The sequence below is a fragment of the Prunus persica genome, chromosome G6 (genome assembly GCF_000346465.2).
Source record: "Prunus persica cultivar Lovell chromosome G6, Prunus_persica_NCBIv2, whole genome shotgun sequence".
NCBI lineage: Eukaryota > Viridiplantae > Streptophyta > Magnoliopsida > Rosales > Rosaceae > Prunus > Prunus persica.
Window position 1 is genome coordinate 26,205,973 of NC_034014.1, and position 27,489 is coordinate 26,233,461.

General features: G+C 38.9%; 5 protein-coding genes and 1 pseudogene across 5 annotated transcripts; 5 read left to right on the top strand and 1 right to left on the bottom strand.

Annotated features, from left to right (window-relative positions):
- On the top strand, window positions 713–4,753 carry LOC18774974 (chlorophyll synthase, chloroplastic). Its single transcript, XM_020567187.1, has 15 exons — window positions 713–962; window positions 1,155–1,199; window positions 1,315–1,406; window positions 1,648–1,735; window positions 2,441–2,526; window positions 2,613–2,699; window positions 2,792–2,857; window positions 2,941–3,024; window positions 3,109–3,170; window positions 3,541–3,616; window positions 3,707–3,769; window positions 3,852–3,933; window positions 4,037–4,113; window positions 4,245–4,292; window positions 4,378–4,753. The coding sequence occupies exons 1-15, from the start codon at window positions 857–859 to the stop codon at window positions 4,438–4,440; spliced, it is 1,125 nt and encodes a 374-aa protein (XP_020422776.1). The 5' UTR covers window positions 713–856; the 3' UTR covers window positions 4,441–4,753.
- On the bottom strand, window positions 4,868–8,626 carry LOC18773483 (late embryogenesis abundant protein B19.3). Its single transcript, XM_007206118.2, has 4 exons — window positions 8,417–8,626; window positions 8,154–8,325; window positions 5,481–5,623; window positions 4,868–5,368 (listed from the first exon to the last, which is right to left on the bottom strand). Exons 1-4 carry the CDS (start codon window positions 8,541–8,543, stop codon window positions 5,142–5,144), a joined length of 669 nt encoding a protein of 222 aa, XP_007206180.2. The 5' UTR covers window positions 8,544–8,626; the 3' UTR covers window positions 4,868–5,141.
- Window positions 9,488–11,602, top strand: LOC18773099 (mitochondrial succinate-fumarate transporter 1). Its single transcript, XM_007206805.2, has 2 exons — window positions 9,488–10,145; window positions 10,762–11,602. Exons 1-2 carry the CDS (start codon window positions 9,729–9,731, stop codon window positions 11,299–11,301), a joined length of 957 nt encoding a protein of 318 aa, XP_007206867.1. The 5' UTR covers window positions 9,488–9,728; the 3' UTR covers window positions 11,302–11,602.
- On the top strand, window positions 12,152–16,705 carry LOC18773782 (ERBB-3 BINDING PROTEIN 1). The gene is made up of 10 exons (XM_007205242.2): window positions 12,152–12,437; window positions 12,554–12,681; window positions 12,800–12,884; window positions 13,026–13,175; window positions 13,308–13,461; window positions 15,363–15,578; window positions 15,670–15,806; window positions 15,902–15,993; window positions 16,083–16,262; window positions 16,383–16,705. Exons 2-10 carry the CDS (start codon window positions 12,591–12,593, stop codon window positions 16,463–16,465), a joined length of 1,188 nt encoding a protein of 395 aa, XP_007205304.1. The 5' UTR covers window positions 12,152–12,437; window positions 12,554–12,590; the 3' UTR covers window positions 16,466–16,705.
- On the top strand, window positions 17,642–22,070 carry LOC18772293 (dnaJ protein ERDJ3A). Its single transcript, XM_007208646.2, has 7 exons — window positions 17,642–17,881; window positions 18,264–18,319; window positions 19,241–19,314; window positions 19,466–19,998; window positions 20,090–20,431; window positions 20,809–21,156; window positions 21,459–22,070. The coding sequence occupies exons 1-7, from the start codon at window positions 17,795–17,797 to the stop codon at window positions 21,741–21,743; spliced, it is 1,725 nt and encodes a 574-aa protein (XP_007208708.1). The 5' UTR covers window positions 17,642–17,794; the 3' UTR covers window positions 21,744–22,070.
- On the top strand, window positions 22,769–25,926 carry LOC18775584 (annotated as a pseudogene).

The following is a 27,489-nucleotide window of genomic DNA, read 5'->3' on the forward strand; positions in this document are numbered from 1 at the left end:
CTGTTGTAAAGAAAGACATCGATACCGGCCCTTTTTTGGGCGTAACATGTGCGTGGGCTGGAGTTAGTAAGCGCTTACTCTTTATGGCCCATAGCTAACAAACTGATCCTTCATGGGTCATTTACCTCAAATATTATCTTTCTTCCTTTTTCTAAGCGATAGTCAAAATCACTCAAAATTAATCTAATCTATAATGACGGGAACTAAAACTTGAGTATTAACTGGCTTAACCCAGCCATGTATGTAGATTAGTACACTTAAATGTAGGCATTCCTTCTCTCCAATACATAATTCTCTATCCCCCTTCTTTTTCCAATAAAATGTTTTCTTACATTTGCAAGTATCTCCCCCACTTTAAAAAATGTAACTTTTAATTGTCTTTCTCCATGCTAGGTATGTCAACAATCATTGTAAGTTAATTACAAGATTTAACTTTAATATAAAGCATGAAACATACTGGAATTCAAAGCTTCCCTTAGCTACTGAGCTTGATATGGCAACTGTGAACCAGGTGAATTAATTATGAAATTACTCATCTAAATTCCACCAAAAATAAAAGAAATTTCCTTTAACTTCGATCACTTTGACGCGACAGACCGCATCATTTGTACGATGTCCGAGGATTTATTAATCAACCTGGTCCCAACAAAAGCCAGTAAGGTACTAAAGTCTAACCACCAACCTCACGCCGCCACGTAATCAAGCGCAGCTTAAACTGCGTTTGCCAAAGCATACCGTATCCGCCCTCTTTTCTCCCCTTCGTCAAACATTTATCACTGGTAGTGTTATCGGCTACTCCGCGCAATAGCTCTTGCTCTTCTCTTCCTGCTTGACCAGTAAGCTCTTTACAGCTTCAATGGCGTCCGTACTGAATACGGTGTCGTCCATTAGATTATCGAAACTCAACGCCAGCCGAGTTCGGACTCAGTCCAATTTGGCGCCGATTTCTGTTTCGTTTACCAGTGAGTTCACTCGTCTGTCAAAATCCAGCAAACAATGTTTGAAACACTTTCAAGCTGCCTATTCAATTATTTCAAATTTTACTTCCATTTCCTTTTTTTTTTCTTAGCAATCTAATGACTAGTGAGATTTACTGATTGAGCTTCGTCTTATCTGTTTTTCTTTACACTGAAACGAGTTTGTAAACTTTTCAGGAAGAAGGCTTACGGTTAGGGCTGCGGAGACCGATACAAACGAAGGTATATTATCATATTGAGCTTCTGCATTTCTTTTTTCTCGAGAATTTTGATAGAGTGGAAGTGGATTATGGTGAGAGCTTTTGGGGATTTATTGTTGCTATTTTTGTTTCTTTAGCTGTTGAACCTCAGGTACCCGATAAGGCACCGGCTAAGAATGGTTCGAGCTTCAACCAGCTTCTTGGTATTAAAGGAGCTTCTCAAGAAACTGTAAGTCGTCAAATGTTGGCTCATTATATAAGTTTTAGTACCTTTTCTCTGTGCTCGGAATTTAGTTTCTTCAGATGATGCTAGAAGCTTAAGTTTATAATATACTTAACACGATTAAGGTGGATAATCGGAGTTTCAGATTTTTAGTTGAAATGCATCTTCTAGTAGATTTTAAGTTGATAGAGTTATAGTTGCAAGAAAAGATGACACAATATTTGAATATGTGCTTTGAACTGTACAGAATAAATGGAAGATTCGTCTTCAGTTGACAAAGCCTGTAACTTGGCCTCCCCTGGTATGGGGAGTAGTTTGCGGAGCTGCTGCTTCTGGTACGCTCCTTGTATATACCGAACCATCTGTAGTTTCATAGTTTCTAGTTGCCTTATACTGTTGGTTTCATGATTGGAAATTGTCTATGGAGCTAATGAAGTCCCCTACAACTTACAATGCACATCAATATTCCTGTTTCCCATCTCCTCCCAATTTGCAATTTCAAGGGCTTACTTTGGAAGTTCCTGCAGTAGTACTGCCATCTTATCAGGGATGTGCTGTTCTCCATTAAATACTTTCTTCCTTTTTAATACAGCTACTAAATGATTTGTCTCTGGCTTGGTCCGTTAAGCCTATAATGTTATACTAACCACACATTTAATGTTTATTGCTGATTTAAAGATTACACACCACTGCCAGAATATTTTCCTTTTGTAATGAATTTGGTCAGGATCTCAACTTGGAGATCCATTAAGGATAAAGAACTGCCACTTCACATTAATTTATTGATGTTATGAATTTGGTTAGTATATGGACTTGGAGATTCATTTAGGATGTATTACTGCCTGTGCCAGTGATGAGTAATTTATTGATTTGAGACAACAGCACGGTGTGGGAGTGGTCAGAAGTTTTTGACAGGTCATCTGATATTAGTGGAATTCATTATACTTCTTGAAATATTTAATGTTTGCAATTCTAGTAATATTTGCTACACTTCTTCTCTGTCCATAAAGTACTTTTGAGGCAATTCTTTCATGTTGCAGGAAATTTTCATTGGACTTTTGAGGACGTTGCCAAATCAATAGTTTGCATGTGTATGTCTGGCCCTTTTCTCACTGGCTATACCCAGGTATGCTTTACTTGGAATGCGAAGTTTGGTTTTGCTTTTGATCTAATGAGGTCTTTATATTCCAATAACTCCCTGGCCTTTTTTAGACACTAAATGATTGGTATGACCGAGAAATTGATGCAATTAATGAACCATATCGTCCAATTCCCTCGGGGGCAATATCTGAGAATGAGGTAAGGGTGTACTTAACTGTGTTTTGTATAAACTAGAATGGATGACGACTACATTTTTAATCCTGTTCTTTTGTTGTTAAATTTTCCCTCAGGTCATTACTCAAATCTGGGTTCTGCTTTTAGGAGGCCTTAGCTGTGCTGGTATATTAGATGTGTGGGTAAGTAATTGAAATGGACTGGCTCTTTCTTACCAATGTAAATATTTAGATCAATGTCAATCATGAATTTCTGTCCTTTTTAGGCAGGACATAAGTTCCCCATAGTTTTCTACCTTGCTTTGGGTGGATCCTTTCTATCATACATTTACTCCGCTCCACCTTTGAAGGTAAGTTTTCCCCACTATCAACAAATCAAATATTCCAGAAGAAACTTTTCTTAACCCCTGACTAAGCTTCATGAGTTGTTGCAGCTGAAACAAAATGGATGGATTGGAAATTTTGCCCTTGGAGCAAGTTATATCAGTTTGCCATGGTGCGATATCCTCTACATGATCTCTTTTTTGTGAATTTACAAAAATTGAATGATTCATATAAGGGTTCAGAGCTCGCGATTTGATTTAGGAATCCTTTAGTAATTAAGATTGACGTGATTGTTTATGGTACCTAGATTCTTGAAATTTAAAGAAGTTTTATCTGGTATGCTACATGCAGCCAAGAACTGCATTGAATTGGATAATCATCATCCCTGCTCATTCGTTGAATTGGATACCTCTTAGGAATCTTGTTATAATGTAGCTCCCATTAATTAAGAACCGTCACCAATATATTCTTGTAGTTTGGTTAACTGCTAGAAGCTGTCTTAGGTTCAGGTAACGTATTTTGGTTCAATCTTTTATTGATAGGTGGGCTGGTCAGGCATTATTTGGGACCCTTACACCTGACATAATTGTCCTCACACTCTTGTACAGCATAGCTGGGGTATGTTTCTGAAAGAAGTTCCAAGTATCTTAACATGTGTTTACAAAAGATGATCTAACTGGCAGTGCATATTTTTCTGCCACATTTCAGTTGGGAATTGCTATTGTAAATGACTTCAAAAGTGTTGAAGGAGATAGAGCAATGGGACTTCAGGTCGTTTATTTTCTGTTTTACAATATTTTAAACAATCTTAGATGCATACTTTGTAACATTATTGTTGCGATGCTGTTTGCAGTCACTCCCTGTAGCTTTCGGTTCAGAAACTGCCAAATGGATTTGCGTTGGCGCCATTGACATCACTCAGTTATCAATCGCTGGTATGTTGTGTTCATGCAGAGCAATTTAGGTCAAAGAGATTGTAATTGTTGAAGCTGGTTTTTGTGATCATCGGATGTGTGGGTTGTGTTGTTATGGTTGCAGGTTATCTGCTAGGGGCTGGTAAACCATATTATGCTTTAGCTCTCGTTGCTTTGATAGCTCCCCAAGTCTTTTTTCAGGTAAATCACTTTTAAAAGATTGTTATTCTTTCTAAATCAGTTTTCCTTTTATTACCACAGATAGACAGGTAGCTGTATATGTTATGCTCTTACATTTAGACATTGCTTATGCTAAATTTTTTGCTCTGCAGTTCAAGTACTTTCTCAAAGACCCTGTCAAGTATGATGTTAAATATCAGGTATTGCTTCAAACCCTACTTAACATAATCTGATTTTGCACCATCAAAGAATCAGATATTCAAATCTGCTCTATTTACATTCCAGGCCAGCGCACAGCCGTTTCTAGTGCTTGGTCTTTTGGTAACAGCATTAGCGATGAGTCATTGATATTTTGAACGCATGGCGCTTGGGCACGAGATGAAATAAAAGAGAGGTATAGAGTGGCAATCACACAAATCACCGAATGCGGTACTTTGCCAGTCGTGTACAACAGCTACTACTAAAGTTTGTCTCCGTGACATTGTACCAAAGTTTTGCTGATTTGAGTGAAAATCAATTTACTGGGAAGTTGCTGTTGTAAATATGTTTCTTTTAGCAGTGTCATCTTTAGGTGAATGGTGGATCGGTAAATTCATTCGGATAAAGCAACAATCTGTTATTTATGCTCTTGAAAGGAATTTGACTGTTTGTTTTGTTACAATTTTGACTTAATGTTACGTGCCTCGCTTGAACATGACTAGATTGTTGAACTTAAGATATGAGATTGTAGTTGGACCTTTCGAAACCCTAGCAATTAGGATTATTATAGCAATCTGAACCCTAGTAATTAGAAGTACCATTGAGACCTGGTCAGTGATACAGTGATACAGTTAAGACAGGGAATTCCAAGCCCAACTTCAGATACAAAAGAAAACACAAGGGTCACACATCGGGCAGTTGAGAGACAATACTGACAACATACTTGGGCAACAAGTAAGAAAACTACAACCAACTAGGAACCATCCTACAACTCTAGTTGGAGCAAAAACACTTGAAGCGAAAAGACCAAAGTGAGAGGCCTTGAGCTTGGAAAGTTAATAATGATCATGTTAGCGGCTCTTGGTTTTGTACTTGGACTCATCAATGGGGATGCCTTCCTCAGCAGCACGCTCTCCTCCAGACTTGTCCTTGGTGCTGAGCCCTCCTTTTTTCCCCATCTCACGGTACCCTTCATGGCCTATCTGCTCCTTCCTAGTCTCGCCGCCGCGGTGGCCCAACTCCCGGTACCCTTCATGACCCACCTGCTCCCTCCTTGTCTGCCCTCCGCGGCTCCGCCCTTCACCACCACAAAAATACAGAATTAGCCAGGTTAATAATGTGGAATTACACTAAGACCCGAGAAACAATTACAGAAAACAAAATCCATGGAAAGAGTGGTTTTAGTTTACCTTCAGCAAGGTGCTCTTGAGCCTCGAGGCTCTTGCCACCAGTTCCACCAGGGACAACAACCTCTCCCTGCCTTGCCTTCTCGTCTAGTTCTTTTCTTCTGCTTGGGTCACTTCTTTCCTGCTCTGATGCCATCTCCTTTGAACTTCAAGTCTTTCTCACAAACTCTGAACTTACTATATATTGGAAGTTGAAATGAAATCTCTGCTAATATAATATGCGAAGTTGAATTGGAGGGAAATGGGGTGTTTATATAGAGGGAGGCTTGGAAAGTGAGTGAGGAGGCTGAGAGAAGGAGGAGGTGACACGTAAGAGCTGTTGAACTATGCTGTGATGACACGCAGGTGCTTTTGTCAGTGAAGATGTAGTGAGAAGGACGCGAGTCCATAGCTTCATGGTCATCACTAATTCTCTGTCTTGTTTCTTTCTTTTCTTTTCTGTTATTTTCTTGTCCCAGCTCATACTCATAGGCTCCAGTGCAACCGCACGGTTGCCAAGAGATACGAGATGATCCTTTCTGTTAGGATGGCTCTGAGATGAACTTTAAGATCAGTGTAACTTTCCATTTATAATTAGAATTGAGTGGGCTTTTAGACTAGTAGTAACTAAGGAAAGTTAAAATCAGTGTAATTTTATATTTTAATTATATAGGAAAACCCTAATTTATATGCTCACTTGTTTTTTTTTTTTTTTTGGTCAAATAGTCTGCAACATTGTATCCCTCTAATCTAAGTTGTGAAACGAATACATGGTACAACAATTACTCTGCATTTTTTTGGTTTGTTTTAACCGTTTTGTGGAAAGACCAACAAACTCACGCCGCGTGGAGATATATGAGGAATTTTATATACTTCCCGAGTACTAGGTTTTGTTTTCCATTGATGAGGAACAAAACAATAAGAAACAACTACTTAACAAAGACTGATTGGCTATACTCACAAACCACTTTTTTTTTTTCTATCAAAATCACCAAAATTTCTTACAATAATCCATGGAACTTTGCAACTGCCTAACCAAAGGAAAGCTCGTGATGATTATACTATATGATTCAGATACCACTACATTTTGTATCACAATCTATGTAGGACCCCAACAAATAAAAAGAGAGAGAGAGAGACCATACACTGAGTGACGATATTTTATTGAGATTCTTACTATGTAAATAGGAGTTTTTACATTCTTACCAATAGCAGTGTGACATGTGTACAAAACTTTTTTTTTTGTGCTTTGATAAATTATTTTTGCATATGTTTCAAACTGTGATTCGTAGGGAAGATAAGGGCCCATTTGGTTATGTTTTCATTTTCAGAGAACAAAAATACGTTCCAAAAACACTAAGAATGTTTTCATAAAATAACAGAAAAAAAGTTTTCATTTGATATTTAAGTGTTGTAAGTTCTTTATGAGAAAAACTAATTTAAAAGTCTTACCAGTGACATAGATGAACCTAGCCCAGATCAACACGAGCAAGTGTTGGACGATGATTCAGAACCAGAGGACGATTATCCAGATTCATATGATGATGAGCTAGATCCAGTTGATGAATGGTTTGACGATGATCACTGAGTCGACCATGAACTCTTAAGGTTAGCATTGATTTAAAACGTAAGGTTAGAATCTCTGTCACCATCTTTGTATAGCTTTCTGTAATAACCCGGGAACCTTGCTCGAGCCACACTAAAATGGATTTGTAATGTGAGACTTTCAAAGGTAGTGGAAGTGCGCCTAAAGACCCAACCCAATAGTCTTCGTACAAGATTATTCAATCTCGGTATCAATATGTCAACTCTAATCTCATCTTGATAAAAGCTTTTATCTATTTCGACTCTTATCAAGATGAGATTAGAGTGGACCTATTGAGACTGAATGATATCCCTTTTTTTATTTTGCAAGTAAAAACTCCTTTGAAGAATACCAGGTCCACGAAGACATCTGACTATGACTGACCACTGCCCTTGCTATTTATATGATCCAAGTCTGGAAAATCTTTTTGATAAGCCAAGTTGTTGTTTCCTATAACATCAAAACTGGATCGATATTTTCACCTATCCTAAATTCTAAATGAAGAAATCAGAGAAAAAGTAGAAAAACATGGCACAATATTAACGAGGTTCGACAACTTTGCCCAACTACGTCCCCTGTGGAATTTGAGACTATTATTGATCATGAGAACAACACACACATAAGCAAGCCTTTACAAAAAGGAAGATGACGAGGTTTATAACTGGAAACAAACATAAGTCGTTCCGATCCTGTTGTTCCTGCAAATTAGTCGTACACAATTTTAGCATCCCTTTGCTCAAGATGTGATGTTCCTCCTCACCGGCCATTTGCTCATGCATAAAACTGATATTGGATTTGATTTCAAGGTGGAAATTAGATTCAAGAGCAAGGATGGGATGTGCTATCAAGTATCATATGGAGATCGAGAATACAAAAGCTGAGAAAACTTAGCACTGAAGCTCCACCCCAACTTTACACACACACAACCAAAAGGATTACATAAGGGCGTCAAACAAAAACACACCAGCTAGCTAGAGATTAAAATCACACCATCATCCCTACTACAACTTTATTTTACACACACACGTAGTAGCTAGAAACATCAAAAACCAAAGTCATGGTCAAGTCAACGAGGCCCTAGAAGCCTGGAAGCTGGAGCTCTTCAAAGTCACTCATTAGAACGACCGTTCGTTTTGTACTTGGACTCGTCAAGTGGGATTCCTTCCTCCGCAGCACGCTCTCCTCCGGACTTGTCAGTTGTGCTCAGTCCACCCTTCTTCCCCATCTCATGGTACCCCTCATGCCCTATCTCATTCTTCCTTGTCTGCCCTCCACGGCTCCTTCCTATCGATCATATACACATATACATATCATCACATATTAGTTCACTTAAGAGAGAGACACACAAAAGAGAGAGATATTATATATATTAAACCTTCAGCAAGGTGCTCTTGAGCCTCAAGGCTCTTGCCACCTGTTCCACCAGGGATGACAACCTCTCCCTTTCTTGCCTTCTCGTCCAGCTCCCTTCTTTTCTGTGGATCCATTTTTTCTGATGCCATCTCTTTTCAACTAAAAACTCTTCTTCCTTTTCACAAACTCTACAAACTCAAAGTACGTCAAGTTAACTGAAATCTCCTTTTCTTATGGTGAGTTTGAAATGGAGGGACATGGGGTGTTTATATATTAGGTGATGGTGGAGGCAAGGAGGAGGAGGAGGTGACACGTAATGGGGTAAACGCGGCTGATGGGGAGCTCTAGAGCCATGCTGTGTCGACACGCAGTTGTTTTCAGTATGTGAAAATTGTGTTTGACATGCAGTAAGAATGACACGAGTCCATTGCTTTATGGTGACTCAATGAATCATCAATGTGTGAGGAGGAAACCAAATATGGACAATGTCTACCTTAAATTGGTACCAAATAATGTTTTCTCTAATGGCATGATCAATGTGGTGAAGTTCGTTGGACACAAGTTTATTTGACTTTGGATAATTCATTCACTTTATAGAATAGAATGGTCATGTTTGGATGATAATGATGAGTTTAATGAAGAAAATATTGAGTCATATGGTCAATGAAAATGTTTAAATTCAATAATTTCCCTATATCACAGAAACAACTGAATTGAACATGTACGTGACACGGGAGGTGGTAATGGTTTTTAATCGTTTGAGTTACAAATCCAGTCTAGTCTCTGAGTTGTGCGGTACCGCATGTAAAGTGTGAAACTTTAGTGGACCATATAAGTGGGCCTCAAATGGCCTTAAGACAATTGTAACTATCATGTTTCTCATTGAGGGGCTGGCCAACAATTATCGCCCAAGTTTGAAGGGGGATTTTGTGCTTAAAAAGCCCGCTTGTGTGGAAACCTACCACTAAAGCCGGCGGCCCATCAGATCCAAAACACGAGGCCACCTGAATTTGCTGCGACGAATCCCGAGTCACGGCGTCTCAAATAAAGATTCTCATTTCATCGTCACCATTTATTGTTTGTTTACGCATAAAACACATGCTTAGGACAGGAAAACAAAACGCACCGTACTTAAACACTAATTAATTACCCCTAATGGCTGCTTAATTCTTCATTAACGAACAAAGAAGAAGAATTCTAATTTCTTCACCTCCACAACGAATGAGACAGGAGAAGTCGAGAACAGAAGAGAGACGAATTTCTCTTCTTCCTCTTCTTCTTCTCAACAAAACCCTGTTTTCATTTCCCACAGAGAGATTCAGTGTCACAAAACCATGAAAGAAAACCAAAATGAAAGCTCCAATCCGACGGCCAGTCCAACCAAGAGACCCATCCCGCCGTACGTCAAGGCCTTGTCCGGTTCGCTCGGGGGGATCGTGGAGGCCACGTGTCTGCAGCCCATCGACGTCATCAAGACCCGGCTCCAGCTGGACCGGACCGGCTCCTACAAGGGAATTATCCACTGCGGCGCCACGGTTTCGCGCACCGAAGGTGTTCGCGCTCTCTGGAAGGGCTTGACCCCCTTTGCCACTCACCTGACCTTGAAGTATGCGCTTCGGATGGGCTCCAATGCGGTGCTTCAGGGCGCGTTCAAGGACGCTGAGACTGGGAAGGTCAGCAATCACGGGCGGCTCATTTCTGGGTTTGGAGCTGGAGTTCTTGAAGCTCTTGTTATCGTTACGCCTTTTGAGGTTAGTGCATTTGTTTTCAAGTTTTCAATTGCAAATGATATATATATATTTTTTGGGAATTCTATGGTTATTTGAATGTGGGTTGGATTTGTGTCGTGGGTTTCAGTTGATAATTCTAGAAAAGCTTAAAATTTTCATTTGTGGATTTCTCTATGCTCTGGCAATTGTGGCTTAACTCAGTTCATTAACAGAGAATTTAAAGAATTTAGAAGCTGGGCATTTAGGGGTCTTCAGTAATTACTTCGAAATTTTGATGACTGATAAGAAAATTCAGGGAAGATAGTAAATCATTTTGTTTATTGAGGAACCAGCTTAGCCTTTGAATTGCTCATTACACTTATTAAAGTCATTCTCTTCATTGTTTGTAAGCATTGGTTTGAAGTTTGAACATGTATGGACTGTAAGCATCAATCTGGGATTGCTTAAATTCTTCTGCAAGTTGTATTAGTTAAATTTAGTTTGCAGCTGTCGTGGTTAGCTGGTTAAGTTACTTTAAGTTTAAGTTGCTGATCTGTTCATTGAATACAATAAAAAAATTATACATGTTCATTATGAGCATTGTCTTCATGAATAATGGGAAGACTTAAGAAGTTGATTTGGAATTTTATTGGTGCAGGTGGTGAAAATTAGATTGCAGCAACAGAAGGGATTGAGTCATGATCTTCTAAAGTATAAGGGTCCTATTCACTGTGCTCGTATGATCATCCGGGAGGAAGGTATCCTTGGGCTCTGGTCAGGGGCTGCTCCAACTGTTATGCGCAATGGGACGAATCAGGCTGCCATGTTTACAGCCAAAAATGCCTTTGACGTTCTCTTGTGGAAGAAACATGAAGGAGACGGGAGGGTCCTGCTGCCATGGCAGTCTATGATATCGGGTTTCCTTGCAGGCACAGCAGGTCCCGTTTGCACGGGTCCCTTTGATGTTGTGAAAACAAGACTGATGGCTCAGAGCCGAGGTGTGGATGGCCAGATGAAATACAAAGGCATGATCCATGCAATCAGGACAATATATGCAGAGGAAGGGCTTCTTGCCTTGTGGAAAGGACTGCTGCCTCGGCTCATGAGGATACCACCTGGGCAGGCCATTGTGTGGACGGTGGCTGACCAAGTAATAGGATTGTATGAGAGACGATATCTTCCGAGTGCAGCTTTGTAGGTATCATCATTTCATTGGTTTTCTTGTTCTGGTTTTCTAGTCCATTGAGAGCATACGATCCTCAAATCATCTTCATTCTTAACTGTTAGCATTTCTTCTTTGAGTTTCTTTTGATTCTCTGAATGAACATCGGCTTTTTTGGACGGTATCAATATTTTTGAAGTTTAGGTGGGAGAATAGGCAACTTCTCATCTTACAGAAATAAATTCCATGTTGTTTTCGATATGAGCGTGAGAATGTATCGATGGAATTACAAATTTTGTGTTCTCTCTATGTCAATCCTATTTTCTTCATGTTTGTATCATGGGAGTGAAAAGCATTTTAGGCCCTATAATCCCATTGCGCATAATGGTTGGGCCAACTCCTCGGCCTAGCCCATGGTTGCTGTCTTACTTTATGATCTATTACAAAGCCCCTCATGGTTTCTGGAACAAATTATGCAGAATATAGGGGTGGCCAATGGCCACAATCCAATCCGGTTCTAATCGGTTTCACACCAAACCTGCGACCGAGTACTTTTTAATGGGTCAATTATGTTCGCTTTTAAGTATAGTCGTGGATGAAACAAACCGAATCCAGCCTGTTTGGTTCAGTTTTAGTTTGGCAAGATAAGTTTTTTTTGGGGGTCCGAGTTTGGCATGTTAAGTTCAAGCCCAAGTTTTTATTTATTTACATTTTCTAGAATGGGAAATTAAATTGGGCCCGAGGCCCCAGTCCAAGTAGACAAAAAGAGGTAAAAAAGGAAAGAAACAATCAAGGTACAAGCACACCAGAGCGAGGAATTCCAATGTACTACAAGTCGCTGCACCTCACCACGCTCCCACCGGAGGGAAAATACACCAACGGCCACATAAATTTCTACTTAGCAAAAAGGAAAAGGAGAAAAGAAAAAAAAGAATGTAAGAAAGTGAAGTAATTAAAAAATAAGCAAGACAAAATAAAAACCCTACCGTGAGCAGTAACGCAAAATCCTATATAAGCAAACGCAGCCGCACGTTGAAACCCTAGCTCTCTAGTAAGCCACCACCTTCCCTTCGGTACAAATTCGTCCATTTCTCTGTTTATAAACCCTAACCCCAAACACCTAACTCAGAGCTCCGCACTCTGCTCATCACCTCAAATTTTCTTCCAATCAGGTCTGCGATTAATAGCTACTGAAATTGTGTTTTCGTATTGCTTGTGCTCATCTGCAGCACATTTAGACGCTTGTTTTTGCGTTTCTCTGATTAAATTCTTGGTTCTCGATTTTTAGGTTTTAGAAGTCGGAGAATTTACAAGGTCCCGAAACGATGTCGGACGATGAGAGGGAGGAGAAGGAGTTGGATCTCAGCTCTCCTGAAGTAGTCACCAAATACAAGAGTGCCGCTGAGATTGTTAACAGTAATTTTCTCGTTTTTCCTCTCGTTTATAACAGTAGCAAATACATACATATTACACATTTGAATTTTATATGCTTTTATGGCTGACTATATTGATTACATTTGGGAAATTTTTGCAGAGGCTCTGCAGTTGGTAATATCCGAATGCAAACCGAAAGCTAAGATTGTGGACCTTTGTGAGAAAGGTGATTCATACATCAGAGAGTAAGTATCCAATGAATTAATTTTTTCTCGTTGCATTGAAAATTTGTTTATTTTAATTAGAATTCATTACTTATTATGGAGTGTTGATTTGTCCCCTTAATGCGATGATTTATGGTTCGTGCTGTTTTTATGTTTATTTAGGCAAACTGGTAATATGTACAAAAATGTGAAGAAGAAGATTGAACGAGGTGTTGCCTTTCCAACTTGCATTTCTGTGAACAACACTGTATGCCATTTCTCCCCGCTTGCCAGTGACGAGACAGTGTTGGAAGAAGGAGATATTCTGAAGATGTAAGTTTTGTCTCATATGAACTGCATTTCTTTTTATTACTTCTGCTGTTTTTGAAAGATAGCTAAATGTTAGATGAACTGAATATAAGCTTGTAAGGAGGAACATATTGATGGTTTTTTGTTCTCCTGCAGTGATTTGGGTTGTCATATTGACGGGTTCATTGCCATAGTTGCACATACTCATGCTCTTCAAGCAGGGCCTGTTACAGGAAAGGCAGCTGACGTTATTGCAGCTGCTAATACTGCTGCTGAAGTTGCCTTAAGGCTTGTAAGGCCAGGAAAAAAGGTAATTTTTTTTGCTAATTATTATACTTTTTTTAATGTTTAAAAAAGGAGCCTCCTTGCATTTCTTAGCATAACTCAAGACTTGTCGCATATTCTTCTATTTTCATGTTATACTTTGAATCTACATTTGCTTTTCTGTTTGATTTTTAAACTTGGAATACGTGTTTTATGCACATTGCATCCCCTGATGATGAGATGTTAGTATAAGCTATGGACTTACATCCAAATGAAGCTTTTTGTCATAGTTACACTGAAGGGGAAATGTACATTATTGAATTGAGGGTGAATCTTGGTACAGTGGTGGAGTTGTTCCATTGAAACAGAAGAATGCCCTTTCGTCGACTTGGGAAGTCCACCTGAGACTGTTTTAAATTGCTCTCTTTCTTTCTCACATCTTTTCACCACTCTTGTTCTCCGTGTTGGAAGGCCACATGTTTCCGATGTTGATGTCAAGCTGTTCTGATGCTGATGTCTGCTAGTATAATCTGCACTCACTGTTCCAACCCATGTTGGAATAAATAATTGCACAATGATATAATATGTCATTCTATCAAACATCAAGTTTTAAAGGCAACTTTGCCGAGGAAATCTATGATTTATTGGTTTCCTCTTTTTCCCTGTTGCCAATATTATGCTTGGCTGTGGATGGGCTGATGTGGGTGTACACTTATTTTGTTCATCCTAATGTCCCCTCTGGGCTGACATTGTTGCAATCCCCTAGAATATACTATTCTTGTTGGACTTGCGTGTCTTGAGCTAGCTGGGAGTTTGTTTTAATTTCTTTTCATGGATTAGATGTTTTTGTATAACTAGTCTTTCTGCTGTGTTATTATTTATTATATAGGAACAATCAACAAGGTCTAGTTCATACTTTTTTGTGTGGGATGTCTCTTCAATTAACATGATCTCTCTAGATGATGATAAGCTATCACTGGCTATGGATTGAATCCAATTAAGCTTTTTGTCATAGTTACACTGATGGATGATTGTGTTTCTTTCATTCCATTTGTTCTTTTGAACCTTTCCATCTCTCTTCATTCAATGAATGACCATGGATTGTCATGTGCTTTCTTGTCAGCTCATTGGAAGTAAGATACATATGGAAGCCCTTTTAGTCATTTTTACTCAAATGTTGCAATTTGCTTTCCATCAGTTGGTTACTTTTCCCTTGTTACTGCATCAGTAATAGACGTTGGTTTATCTTTAAACTATTTATTGTGTTCCATACTTCTATATGATGAAACTTGTCAAAAGCTATGGACCAACATCCAAATGAGGCTTTTTGTCATAGTTACTCAGATAGGATAGTGAAATCATAGGGGTTGTTTTTTAAGTGTGTTCATTAGTTTTTTATTACTTTTCTGTGAACTCTTCTGTGTTTCTTGTAATGTGGTTTTCTTCTAGTATGCAACTTTGCCGAGGTGATCGATATCCTATTTGGTTTTCCTCCTTTCCTTGTTGCGTAGATGAACTGGCTACATTTGGTGCTTAGGGCAGATGTATTTGTTGTCTGCAATCATCATTCAAATTAGCCAACATCAAGGGCTTTGCTCTCTTGCTTGTGCATTGTCATAAGAAAGCAAAAAGAGAGGCCTGATTGAGTAATCTGTAGTTGTAGGCAACTTTGCCGAGGTAATTGGTACCTTATTGATTTCCTCTTTTTCCCTGTTGCCTAGACTAACTGGCTACATTTGGTGCCTAGTACAGATTTATTTGTTGTCTGTGCGATCATCATTCAAATTAGCCTACATAATTGATGGAGATCTTTGTATGTAACAATGCATAATGCTTGCTTTGTGCTATATATGAAAATAGATTGGAACATGTGCACATGAATTCTATTCTTGTACTGAAATTTTCTTCTGTATTTATTTCATATTTCATTTCTTTTTCTGGCTGCAGAATAAAGATGTAACAGAGGCGATCCAAAAGGTTGCTGCAGCTTATGACTGCAAAATCGTTGAAGGTGTTCTTAGCCATCAGTTGAAGCAGTTTGTGATAGATGGGAACAAGGTCATATTAAGCGCATCCAATCCAGATACAAGAGTTGATGAGGCAGAATTTGAGGAGAACGAAGTTTATTCAATTGATATTGTCACAAGCACAGGTGAAGGAAAGGTAATGAAGAAGTCACAATCAGCCATCCCAACCACCATTGTTATGCTATGTTATCTGATTTTCCATCAACGCATTTTATGTCAATTTGCAGCCTAAGCTGTTGGATGAGAAGCAGACGACTGTCTATAAGAGAGCTGTTGATAAGAACTATCACTTGAAGATGAAAGCTTCTAGGTTTATTTTCAGTGAAATAAGGGAGAAGTTTCCCATCATGCCATTCACTGCTAGGTTTGTTAAAATAATGTTATTTTCTACATTATTTGTCACTGGTTCTTCAGTTTCTTTTGTTTCTCTTAAAAAAAACTGTACTGTCTTGTCATCAGAGCTTTGGAAGAGAAAAGGGCTAGGCTGGGTTTACTTGAATGCGTCAACCACGAGCTTCTGCAGCCATATCCTGTTCTTCACGAGAAACCTGGTAACAATCTTCCTACTGGGACTGGCTTTTGGGAAATTTCAATTCTTCTGTGACCCTGATTCGAAATCCATTTATTGGTTGTTTTGCAGGTGATTTGGTTGCCCATATCAAGTTCACTGTCTTGCTGATGCCAAATGGATCAGATCGGATTACATCTCATCCTTTACAGGAGCTGCAGCCCACTAAACAAATAGATGATCCTGAAATCAAAGCCTGGTTGGCTTTGGGGACAAAGACCAAGAAGAAGGGTGGCGGCAAAAAGAAAAAGGGTAAGCAGAGAAAATTTTGAGCAAATAATAAGTCTATTGTTAGTGGATTTAACAATGTTATGAAGAACGTTTAGGTTTAATTGTTGGGAGAAGGAATCCTGATTTATTTGCACATTGTAGGTAAGAAGAGTGACAAGGCTGAGGAGTCTACAGAAGCCGAACCAATGGATGCGACAACAAATGGTGCTGAGTCTCAAGCATGAGCCCTTGTTTCTTGTTAGCGATCAGATTTCAATTTTGGTTCTTTTCTCTCCCCCCATTGTATCTGGTTGGATATTAATTTAATATAGTGTTCAGACTTTGATTCCAGCTGGGTTTTCTCTACTTTTCAAGTTCCAGTTCTTGCTGTTTAATTGTGTATCTCATCGAATTTTGTTGTCGATTAACATTATATTTTAATTTATATAAAAACCTAACATAGACAATTGAGTTGAGGCTGTCAATATATCAACCAAAATTTCGAACCGAATTGTTTTTATGTATCTTGGTTATGCACGATGGAAGTTTAAAGAAATTAGGTTTTACGACCTCTTCCTTTTTTTCTTTCAATATTTCATCGAAATGCTAATGAGATCGGCAAAAGAAAACATGTGGGTTTGTTTTATTTTATTTTGCCGTGGATGGAGATGAAGATCGAATTCGGATGAGGATGACACAGTTGACCTAACCCAATTTGCGGATTAGGGTTGAAGCAACACAAGTAGGTTTTGTATTCTCGCTCTGTCAACGATAGAAAGGAGAGTAGATTATAATTTTGGGAGACTTTGGAAAAGCCCAAAGGAGAGAGAAAATTTTTAAAAGAAGCCAAAATGGACAAAATTGCCCTTATTTATTTTTTGATTTCCTAAGGAATCCTTTACATTTGCATGTCTTTTGTTTGAAAGTTGAGAGGTTTTTCTGTCTTTTTTGAAAAAGCTATGGCTTTTTCTAAAAGTGAAAGTTTTTTTATGGGTAAAACTTAAATTTACTTATAATTTTTAAATTCTGATTCTGATTCATAAAATTTCAAAATGTGATTGAAGTGACATGTTTACAACATTGTGCATAAGAATATAGACAGATATCACCTTGACGCTGCTCAAGATTTGATAAACTTAGCATCAGCAGTGTTCTTGAATCCAATGGCTGAGTGAAATCCGATCGCTAAGATCCTACGGCTCGTATGGCGTTCATCTAAGCTGAATAATCACCTCAAGCACGCAGAGCGTAAAGAAGCAAAGCGCGTGATGGCGGTGCGTTCCCTTACACAATCAAGAACTCCGAAATACTATTGGTCAGTTTGCGTGGGAACACATGATCACGCCACGTGTACCTAACGGCCTTAAAAACGCGAAGCATCTAGATTTGTTTAGATCCCTCGGATTCCTTTATAAGCCCTCAATTTCAATCTCCTCCCTCTCTCTCTCTCTGTCTCTGTCTCTCCCTCTCAGCTGCGTCTAAAACGTACACAGCTTTCGTACGGAAAAACCAGGAAAAAGAAAACATCCTTAACAAATCTTGAAAAAATCTGAGCGTAAATTTCGTATTCGAATATGGGGAACCGGTTAGTGTTGTGGATCTTCTTGTCGGCGTTGCTCTTCTTCTTAACCATGGAAGCAACAACCATAGACCCTTACAAGGTATTGTTCTCATTGCTCTTCCTTCATTCCTTTCCTCTAATTTTTCCTCTTATTCCAGTTTAATGTGAATGAATTGAATGTAAATAGAGCGGTTTTGATTTTGAATGTGGAGTTCTATGATCGAATCACGTTCTAAAGATTTTTTTTTTCGTTTCATATGCTTGGTTTTGAGATTGAAAAGAAAAGAAAATTTGACAAAATTGATAATGAAAAAGGTTCAAATTTTAGCGTATTATGCTGCTGTGGCCGTTATCAGAATGCAATCAACACTTGAGATAAACAAAAGGAACTGAATTTAACGACTTTTTTTAAAAGAAAGAACCGATAAATCCTTAGTTCTATACTTACTCATTTATTAGAAATGGTTTCAAATTCTTATCAGGTCCTTGGAGTCGAGCGGAATGCAAGCCAACGTGAAATTCAGAAAGCTTTCCACAAGTATGTTCCAATAACCATTTATAATATTTTTGTGCCCTCTAAATGCAATTACTTGGCTAGGATTTTGTAGATGAATTTATGCAAAGCGAGATCATAATGTGCTTTATTTTGTGCTGATCACTGGAAATGAATTTTTTTCTTCTTCTTGGTGATGGTCATTATCTAGGCATTGGAAGAATTGACACTTAATGTGACCTCTAAGCTCATTTATGATATGTATACATCAATTAGGATGGTCATAGTCTGTGCAATGTGTTGTTATTGGCTTGGTTCGCGTTGGATCTGGCGCAAGTGCCAAACTATAAGTTTTCTCAGGCCTAAATCTGTCACTATGGTCCCTTAACATTCAGTGCACCTTGGTGGGGGGTGTTGGGCAATGACAGTTGGTGCTTGTGCAACTGTGTTGAGTTGTTGTTGTAGGATGATAGTTTAAATATCTCGAATATGTGTGTCTTTACAACATTGTAGTTGCCAGAATAAGCAGTTCATTGTTTTCTTTTGTCATATTTGTTACTATGAGACTAATGTATGTTTCATGATACATTAAATAAAAAAGTTGGTGTTCTTTGACCAATATTTAAGTCACAGTTTCTTTATTTTCTCTAAAAAGGAGTAGTAATGTTTCTTCTTTTGCTTTAGGATAATTTTGCTTTACTTTATTGATCCATATTACCCAGAAGGTTGTAAGGTCCTGTTCTGGGATATATAATTGGCTCTCTAAAAGTTTCTCATTGTGTGTGTGTTTGTGTTGTGCTTGTGCATTGTAATGCATGCTTGTGCATTGTAATGCAAACACTTATAACACAACAAAGAAATACAGAAAGATACATGTAACATGCATTTGTGTTCAGACATGTTGTGTCACATGCTTTTTACCTTACTCCTCAAGCTCATTTGAATAATTCGAATAATTCCCTGTAGGCTTTCTCTTCAATATCACCCGGACAAGAATAAGAACAAGGGAGCTCAAGCAAAGTTTTCTGAGATAAACAATGGTATAACGTCTGACTTCTCTTCAGTCTATGATTCCTTTCCTTTTTTCTTTCTGGTTGGATTTTTTTCAATTCCTATATACCTATCCTGCTGTAGTGGCCACATCCTCATAAGTTTGTACTTAATGTCGATTTGTTTCTTTTTGTTCGTTAGCGTATGAGATTTTATCAGATGAAGAGAAGAGGAAAAATTATGACACGTATGGAGATGAGAAGGGCAGTCCTGGATTTGGAGCTGGTTCTCCTGGAGATCATGGTGGATATACTTACTTCACAAATGGTGGACCAGGAAAAAACCAGTTTACCTACGGACCAAGTGACTGGCAGAGCATGGGCGGGCAGGGAGGTTCCAAGTCATTCTCCTTTTCTTTTGGAGGTCCCAGTGGTCCAAGTTCATTTGGTTTTGGTATGGACGACATTTTCTCAAACCTTTTTGGGGGTAAACCTGGAGGTGGGGGTCAGTTTGGTGGTTTCAGTGGTTCAACTGGGTCTCGACCAGGGTCTCAACCTGGGTCTAGGGGTTCCCCAGTGAGCATTAGTGCCATCAGTTCACAGGTGTATAAGAAAGAAATAGTTGACCAAGGGATGACTTGGCTCTTGTTATCTTACACACCGTCATTGAAGGGGCATCAACATGTTGAATCTGTCATAAAGGAAGTTGCCAGTTCACTGCAGGGAGCTTTAAAGGTATGTGCAGTTCTTTTTCGGCCCCTACTCCCTACCATCTGATCTGCCATTGATCGCTGCATATGCTCATTCTCTCCTTTTCTTTTGTCAGATTGGAAGCATAAACTGTGAGACAGAACCATCTCTCTGTAAGGACCTCGGCATATATCCCCGCAGAATGCCCAGGGTATTTGTTTATTCTTACAAAGTGAGTGAAAGGGGTTCTTTGGTTGAGTATGATGGTGATTGGGCTGCAAAACCTTTAAAAATGTTTTGCCAAGATCATCTTCCAAGGTTTTCAAAACGGGTTGACGTGAAACATTTTGAGTCTTCCACTGTCACAGTCCATAAATTGCCTAGTGTCGTGCTTCTTTCCACCAAGAAAGATACACCTGTAATCTGGCGTGTCCTCAGTGGATTGCATCACAATCACTTCCTTTTCTATAATGCAGAGGTATGTGGTGATTATTTGTTGAATTAATTTACTCAATTTTCCTTTTCCGAGTCTTGTCAATCTAAGATGAATCTAGTGTCTTTGGCTATGGAATTGCTTTAACTGACTTCTTGAAGGAATCAGAAGCCTTTACACTGTAACAATTTCCTGACATCCATCCTAAAAATTTGTTAGAAAGAATGAGGCAATGTATATGCTTAACAGAAGGGTAGGGTGCAATGATGATCCCTATACTTCCATGACAAAGTGAATCATATGCTTTTGCTTTTCAGGGAAAATGTGCTTTGGTGGTTTGCATTCACCTTAAATATATTTTTTTTTTCTCAATTATAAAAATGACAACTTATTAAAAAAATTATTTCACAATGACCATGCAGGTCAATGATGTTTCTGATCCAACAGTGAAGAAGCTAGGAGTTGATGCACTTCCAGCTATAATTGGTTGGCTTTCAAACGGGGAGAAGCATGTCCTAAAAGCAGGCATTACCATCAAAGATATGAAGTCGGCAATTAATGAGCTTAGTGCTTTACTTGAAGGTTTTGAGAAAAAGAACAAGAAGGCATCTTCAAGTCAGGCCAAAAAGTCGCCAACTGGGGAGAAGCAAATACCCCTACTGACAGAGTCTAATTTTGATGCTCTTTGTGGTGAGAAAACTCCAGTTTGCATCATTGGTGCATTCAGGTCTTCCAAAGAAAGAAAGAAGTTGGAATCAATTTTGAACACGGTGAGTATACTTTCTCTTGTATTGAGGCACTACTATCCAAAACATCTGTTTCTTCACATGAAAATGATGAACTTTGTCTAAAAAATTGAATGTCATGCCAGTTTGAACTTTGTCTGACTAGCAGCCTCAACCCATGTGACCTGCTAAATTTATAAACCAGAAGTATTGGTTAAGGATTCAAATGTAGTCCCTAAACTATCTGCTTGACTGGCTATTGTTACCCAAATCACTTGACCATGATCTTTTTATGGAAATTACTTTTTTTTTTCTTTAGTAATTTGCTTCATGATGTTTGCTTTCAGCTCTCTCAGAAATCACTATCAAGGCAACAGAATTCAGCCGATGGAAGGGATTCCATTTCCTACACTCTCTTGGATGCCTCCAAGAAGGCATCATTCTTAAATGCATTTGACAAAGCAGGATTTAAATCGTTAGATAAGGTCTTGGTTGCCTACAAACCTCGGAGGGGGACGTTCGCAGTGTTTGAGGGTGAAATGACCACAGAAGAAGTAGAGAGGTTCATTGGCTCAGTTCTTAATGGGGACATACGTTTTACCAAGACTCGGCAGAAACCCGTTCTGAAATGAGAGCTATGGTGACAAAGCTTGGGCCAGGTAGTTTCTGGCTTATTTGTACATAGCTTCACTATTTAAGTATAGAAAACATAACACAAATTTAGACTAGAACTAAGGAGGATCTGTCAAGGAGCATCCGTCGTCATCTTGGAAAATTGGGCTTGAACCCTACATAAGTGGTTCTTTTTGTAATGCCATAGTAGAAGTCTCTCTCATACATTTAGTTGTATGACCCGTGTAATTTATTTGTTCTTTTATTCGGTGTAAAATTGATGACCAAAATATATATGAAAATGAGAAGCTGATGAAGTTTGAAATTCAAGTTCTCGTTTTATCAAATACTGATTCGCTTCTTGCTGATTTTCATTTATTTGCGACCTGCAGCGTGGTGATTGATGGATGCCCTGTTCTCTTATGAGCTTTCTTTGCTCCTTTATTTGGATTTCTTCTCTTTCTTTTCTTTCAAGCACTAGTTAATCAAATCCTATCTCACTACCGTGACTTATTCTCATTCTCTATCCTCCCACAACTTGTGCTCAGCTGAAAAATGTTTAGTCTAAGTAGATACAAATTATTATTGTTATTCAAATCACTTACTCAATGATATAAAAAGAAGAAGAAGAAGAAGGCGACATTATATTATTATTAAAATCAAAATCACGATACTATTCCATCGAACTTCTACATCATTGAATGATTAAATTTAGGTAATGATTTCAACTTTTGGATATCAAACTGATGTGACACCACGTTATATATTTATATCAAATAAGTAGTTACCACACAAAGATTGATGACTCTAGTATTATTAATTAATGCACTGTGCACGTATGTTCATTGACCAAACTTCCACCAATTTTCTTTTCTCTAGGACCACACAAACAAAAACCAGCCAGTTTTCTCTACTACACCATTCCATGCATAATTAACCCAATTTGCCAAAACCAGCCAGTTAATCATTGCTATATGGGGCTTTCCTTTTGTATGTATGCCCACAAGATTAAGATTGGACAGACGCAATGGATACATAGTGCATTTCTGTTATTAACGAACATTTTTTACATAACCCCTCACTGAAACTCAGTCATTTTTTAGTGTTTGTGATCAAACATTTCAAAACTTCACCATCTGGACTTGAAATTTGCTCCTATCAAATCCATGTCCAAATTACCAAACCATTTCTCAACAAACACAAAAGACCAAAACCCACCATAAAAACCCAAATCCTCTCTCTCTCTCTCTCTCTCTCTCTCTCTCCAGCACAACACAAATGCCATTACAAAGCCTCCATTTTTAAGTGTTTCTTCTAATTCCAAGTGTGGTCAAAGTCGCCTATCTGTGGCAATGGACAACAAAAACGGAGCACTTGACGTGTGTAATAAAAGCTCGTAACGACGTCGTGCTGAGCCCCGAAAACGACGTCGCTTCCCCCATCCAGAAATACTTTGTCCCCTCCTCCGACTCGTCCAATGCCACCCTAGGTAGCTATACCTGGCTCGGCGACTCCTCCAAATCGGTGTCACGGACGTTTTCTCTGTGCCGGGTGACTTTAACTTAACCCTCCTCGACTATCTCATAGCCGAGCCTGGGCTCAGTAACATCGGCTGCTGCAACGAGCTCAACGCAGGCTACGTAGCTTACGGCTACGCTCGCTGGCGGGGCGTGGGCGCCTGTGTAGTTACTTTCACTGTGGGTGGGCTCAGCTTGCTGAATGCGATAGCTGGAGCCTACAGTGAGGATTTGCCTGTGATTTGTATCGTTGGAGGACCCAACTCCAATGACTTCGGGAGTGATAATAGGATTCTTCACCATACTATTGGGTTGCCTGATTTTAGCCAAGAGCTTAGGTGCTTTCAGAACGTCACTTGCTATCAGGTAAATAGTGTAAACTTTGGAAATGTATGCAACGACATGTGGACATTGAATGCTGGCACATACAAACTTTTAAAGAAAAAAAATGGAGACAAAAACTATTTAAGTTTATCGGTAGAAATGGTCGGAAAAGATTTGAACTTGAGACCATTTAGTTTTTCGCTTACATAATGCATAAGAATTTTTAATTTCAATGTTTGCTTTTGTAAGTGAATCTTATCTTTCTTTCTTTATTTTATTTTATTTTATGCTTTTCGAAGTTTATTAATTTTGGTATTTGTTTATCAGGCTGTGATAAATAATTTAGAAGATGGCAGTGAGTTGATCGATACGGCAATTTCAATAGCCTTGAAAGAAAGCAAGCCTGTTTACATATGCATAAGTTGTAACTCGGCTGGAATTCCTCACCCTACTTTTAGACCTGAGCCTGTTCCAATTTCATTTCCTCCCAGGTAAACTTTGGCCTCTCCGATTTACCTCTGAACTGATATATTGAAGTGTTTTATATAAAGCTTGTGACTTGTAAGTAAAAAAAGATTCAATTATTGGTTTGCTATGTCACACAGATTCAGTAATCAAATGGCCTTAGAGGCATCTGTTGGAGCGGCAGCAGACTTGTTGGACAAGGCAGTGAAAACAGTTATGGTGGGTGGGCCCTAAACTCCGAGTTGCACAAGCAGCTGATGCTTTTGCTGAGCTAGCTGATGCTAGTGGTTATGCTCTGGCTGTCCAGAGCACCACCCTCATTTCATTGGGACATACTGGGGGTTCTGTGAGCACCGCCTTCTGTTCTGAGATTGTGGAGTCTGCAGATGCCTACTTGTTTGCCGGATCGGTTTTCAATGACTACAGCTCTGTTGGGTACTCAGCCCTTTTGAAGAAAGAGAAGGCGGTCATTGTGCAACCGGATCGTGTGACCATCGGAAATGGCCCTGCATTTGGTTGTGTTGTAATGAAGGATTTTCTGAAAGCTCTATAAAAGAGGCTAAAATGGAACAAGACTGCTTATGAGAACTACCACAGGATATTTGTGCCTGATGGCAGCTTCTGAAATGTGCTCCTACAGAGCCTTTGAGGGTTAATGTTCTGTTCCAACACGTCCAAAATATGTTGTCAAGTCAAACAGCTGTGATTGCTGACACTGGGGACTCATGGTTTAACTGCCAGGAACTGAAATTGCCACCAGGTTGCAGGTAAGCCGTGGACAAAATTTGATCTTAATTTGATGCTTGTTTTTATGATTTTAATTGAGCAATATGATAATGGATTTGCAGGTATGAATTCCAGATGCAATATGAATCAATTGGAGCAAGTCTTGGGTATGCTCAGGCCGCACCTACAAAGCGAGTGATTGCTTTCATTGGTGATGGGAGTTTCCAGGTGCCTTGATTTGCTCCCTTCTCTCTAAGCTAAGTGATTTGGGAGAACCATTGTTTTGTTTTGAACCTCTGAACTTGAATCACAATTTTATAGGTGACTGTTAATGTTTGGATAGTCTTTCATTGATGATCTCTTGGATTACGAAGGGAGCAGAGGAATGAAGGGAAGAGAGAAGAGCTAGAGAGAGAGAGGGAATAATCACTGCAACATTCTAACCGTTGCAGAATGATGCATTTCATTCATATAGTTCATTCTCTTACATCAGTCATCACAACCATTAAAATACATGAGCCATTGTGATTATGACACATGGCACTTACAAGGCATGTGAGCCATTGAAAATGAAAACTGATCTAAGACCCTACACTTGGCATATAAGCTCAAGCTATCACAACAGAAAGCAGTTACACAATATGACAAGAGATAAATCTAATAAGTAAATCATACAAACAATGGAGGATACACAATTGAAGTTGAGATCCATGATGGGCCCTACAATGTGATCAAGAATTGGGGCTACACTGGACTGATTGATGCCATCCATAATGGGGAAGGCAAATGCTGGACAACCAAGGTTCGTTGTGAAGACGAGTTGATCGAAGCAACTGAGGTTGCAAATGGGGATAAGAAGGAATGCTCGTGCTTCATTGAGGTGATTGTTCACAAGGATGATACCAGCAAAGAGTTGCTTCAATGGGGGTCTAGGTTTGCTGCTGCCAATAGCCGCCCACCAAGCCGTCATCAGTAAACTCATATATTGGTCATCAACTGCAGCATGGGCCTCTTCAAATTAGGGTTTCGTCATGATCATGCAGAATTTTGTTTATAGTCGTGACACTGAACATGTATTACATGAATGATCATGGAGTTTATGATATGATTTTTATGTTTTCTATCTAAACAAGAATTGTTCTCACTTGTTGCAATAATAAAGGATTTATTTTTAATTCAACACTTGTAGCACATTATTGCTCTTTTGTTTTGGCGTATGACTCACGAGTGCCACTCTTTGTGTTTTGCTTTTTTGGGCTTCCGGCTGAAGAAAATGAAAAAGTACGCATGAAGGGCGCCTATCATGGCCCTAAACTAAATTTGCAGAGCATGTGACGAGATGATGTAGGTTAGACTATGCACATCCTAATGTGAAACACGTAAGTAATAATACATGTTTATTGTGAGGATGTGAAGACTAGAAACGTGTTTATTTTGAGGATGTGAAGTTTCACAGGTTTATTAATCGTGTTTTGTTGGGTTGATCTGATCTGAATTTCTATTTTTAATTTTTTGTATGCGATTTGACTCGAATAATTTTGTGAAGATTTCGTGTCGTCACAAAATTACCTTTCGTACCGAATCAAAATTGCCACTCTTAAATGCACGGTACACATACATATTGGCCAAACTTAACAAATGTGTGGCCATTGGTGTAATGACGAGCAATTTTCTTTCTCTTCAGGGCCACAAAAATATGTACAAATGAAACATAGGCCTGGTTGACTTACCGCAGTACATAATTTCGAGCCACTAAATATTGGTACATGAATGATAGCCATTTCATAAGAAAAATATGGCTACCATTGAGCAATGTTGAAAGAATGGACCAAAGCATACGTTAGTTAAGCGTGATAGAAAAATAGATGATTACATACAGATACAATTGTACAAAAACTTATTTTTGATTGAGAAAAGTTTAGGGGGAGGAGAGGCTACCCCATCCCAGGGGGCATACCAAGGCCTCTTTGAGGACTTACAGAGGGGGTTTTAGCCCATTTTTTGATTTTTACAAATTACCAATTAATAAGGATTGTCGGCAGCAGGACTCGAACCTAAACCTAGATAGCAAAGTGAATGATCTTTACCAACTCAACCAACCCTCACTGGTCATTTTACAAAAACTTTATGATTAGTGATTAGGTAAATTAATGTACCATATAAAACTTTGACCTTTTCAGAAACATTAACTTAATCTTAATTGTAAACTCGATAAACTGGGAAAGGACGAATACTAAGGTGTATATTCTAATTTATTATATAAGGTAAATTACTCAAATGTTCCTCAAACTTATATATGATTTACATTTTGGTCCCTCAACTAAATTATTCGTTCAAATGGTCCATAAACTCTATATTATTCGCTCCAGTGGTTCTACTGTCTAATTTTCTGTTAAATTTAACCTAATTTTAGAGTAAATAATGACCAATTGAAGTGCTAACTTGTGACCTGTGCTTGCATTCTACTTGCAATTGAAGTGCTCTCCTCCCCTCATCTTCAAAGGGGAGAGAAGGGGGGGGGGGGGGGGGGGAAACAAGAAAAAAAATAAGAAAGGGAAAATCACTTCCCCCCCCGGCGCGCAGGAGGGGGCTTCCGTTCCTTCAACCAAGGGAAATATAAATGGAGGGAAACCCCGGGATCGAGTGAAGATTGGGAAGGGACCCTCCCCCCCCCTGCAAGAGGGGAAGAGATGTCCCTACCTTCCAACATGGGAAAAGAGTTTTGGATGGAAAA

Excerpts from the sequence above, each read along its gene's own strand:
- LOC18773782 (XM_007205242.2), top strand. The coding sequence starts at position 12,591 with ATGTCGGACGATGAGAGGGAGGAGAAGGAGTTGGATCTCAGCTCTCCT. Across the intron at positions 13,462-15,362 it reads TTGTAAGGCCAGGAAAAAAG|AATAAAGATGTAACAGAGGC; the intron begins GTAATTTTTTTT and ends TTCTGGCTGCAG. Across the intron at positions 15,579-15,669 it reads CAAGCACAGGTGAAGGAAAG|CCTAAGCTGTTGGATGAGAA; the intron begins GTAATGAAGAAG and ends GTCAATTTGCAG.
- LOC18772293 (XM_007208646.2), top strand. The coding sequence starts at position 17,795 with ATGGGGAACCGGTTAGTGTTGTGGATCTTCTTGTCGGCGTTGCTCTTC. Across the intron at positions 19,315-19,465 it reads GTTTTCTGAGATAAACAATG|CGTATGAGATTTTATCAGAT; the intron begins GTATAACGTCTG and ends TTTGTTCGTTAG. Across the intron at positions 20,432-20,808 it reads TCCTTTTCTATAATGCAGAG|GTCAATGATGTTTCTGATCC; the intron begins GTATGTGGTGAT and ends ATGACCATGCAG.
- LOC18773483 (XM_007206118.2), bottom strand. The coding sequence starts at position 8,543 with ATGGCATCAGAAAAAATGGATCCACAGAAAAGAAGGGAGCTGGACGAG. Across the intron at positions 5,624-8,153 it reads ACGAACGGTCGTTCTAATGA|TTCAAAGGAGATGGCATCAG; the intron begins GTGACTTTGAAG and ends AAAGACTTGAAG. Across the intron at positions 5,369-5,480 it reads TCAAGAGCACCTTGCTGAAG|GGCGGAGCCGCGGAGGGCAG; the intron begins GTAAACTAAAAC and ends GTGGTGGTGAAG.
- LOC18774974 (XM_020567187.1), top strand. The coding sequence starts at position 857 with ATGGCGTCCGTACTGAATACGGTGTCGTCCATTAGATTATCGAAACTC. Across the intron at positions 1,200-1,314 it reads GGAGACCGATACAAACGAAG|CTGTTGAACCTCAGGTACCC; the intron begins GTATATTATCAT and ends TTGTTTCTTTAG. Across the intron at positions 3,025-3,108 it reads ACTCCGCTCCACCTTTGAAG|CTGAAACAAAATGGATGGAT; the intron begins GTAAGTTTTCCC and ends GAGTTGTTGCAG.
- LOC18773099 (XM_007206805.2), top strand. The coding sequence starts at position 9,729 with ATGAAAGAAAACCAAAATGAAAGCTCCAATCCGACGGCCAGTCCAACC. Across the intron at positions 10,146-10,761 it reads TTATCGTTACGCCTTTTGAG|GTGGTGAAAATTAGATTGCA; the intron begins GTTAGTGCATTT and ends TTATTGGTGCAG.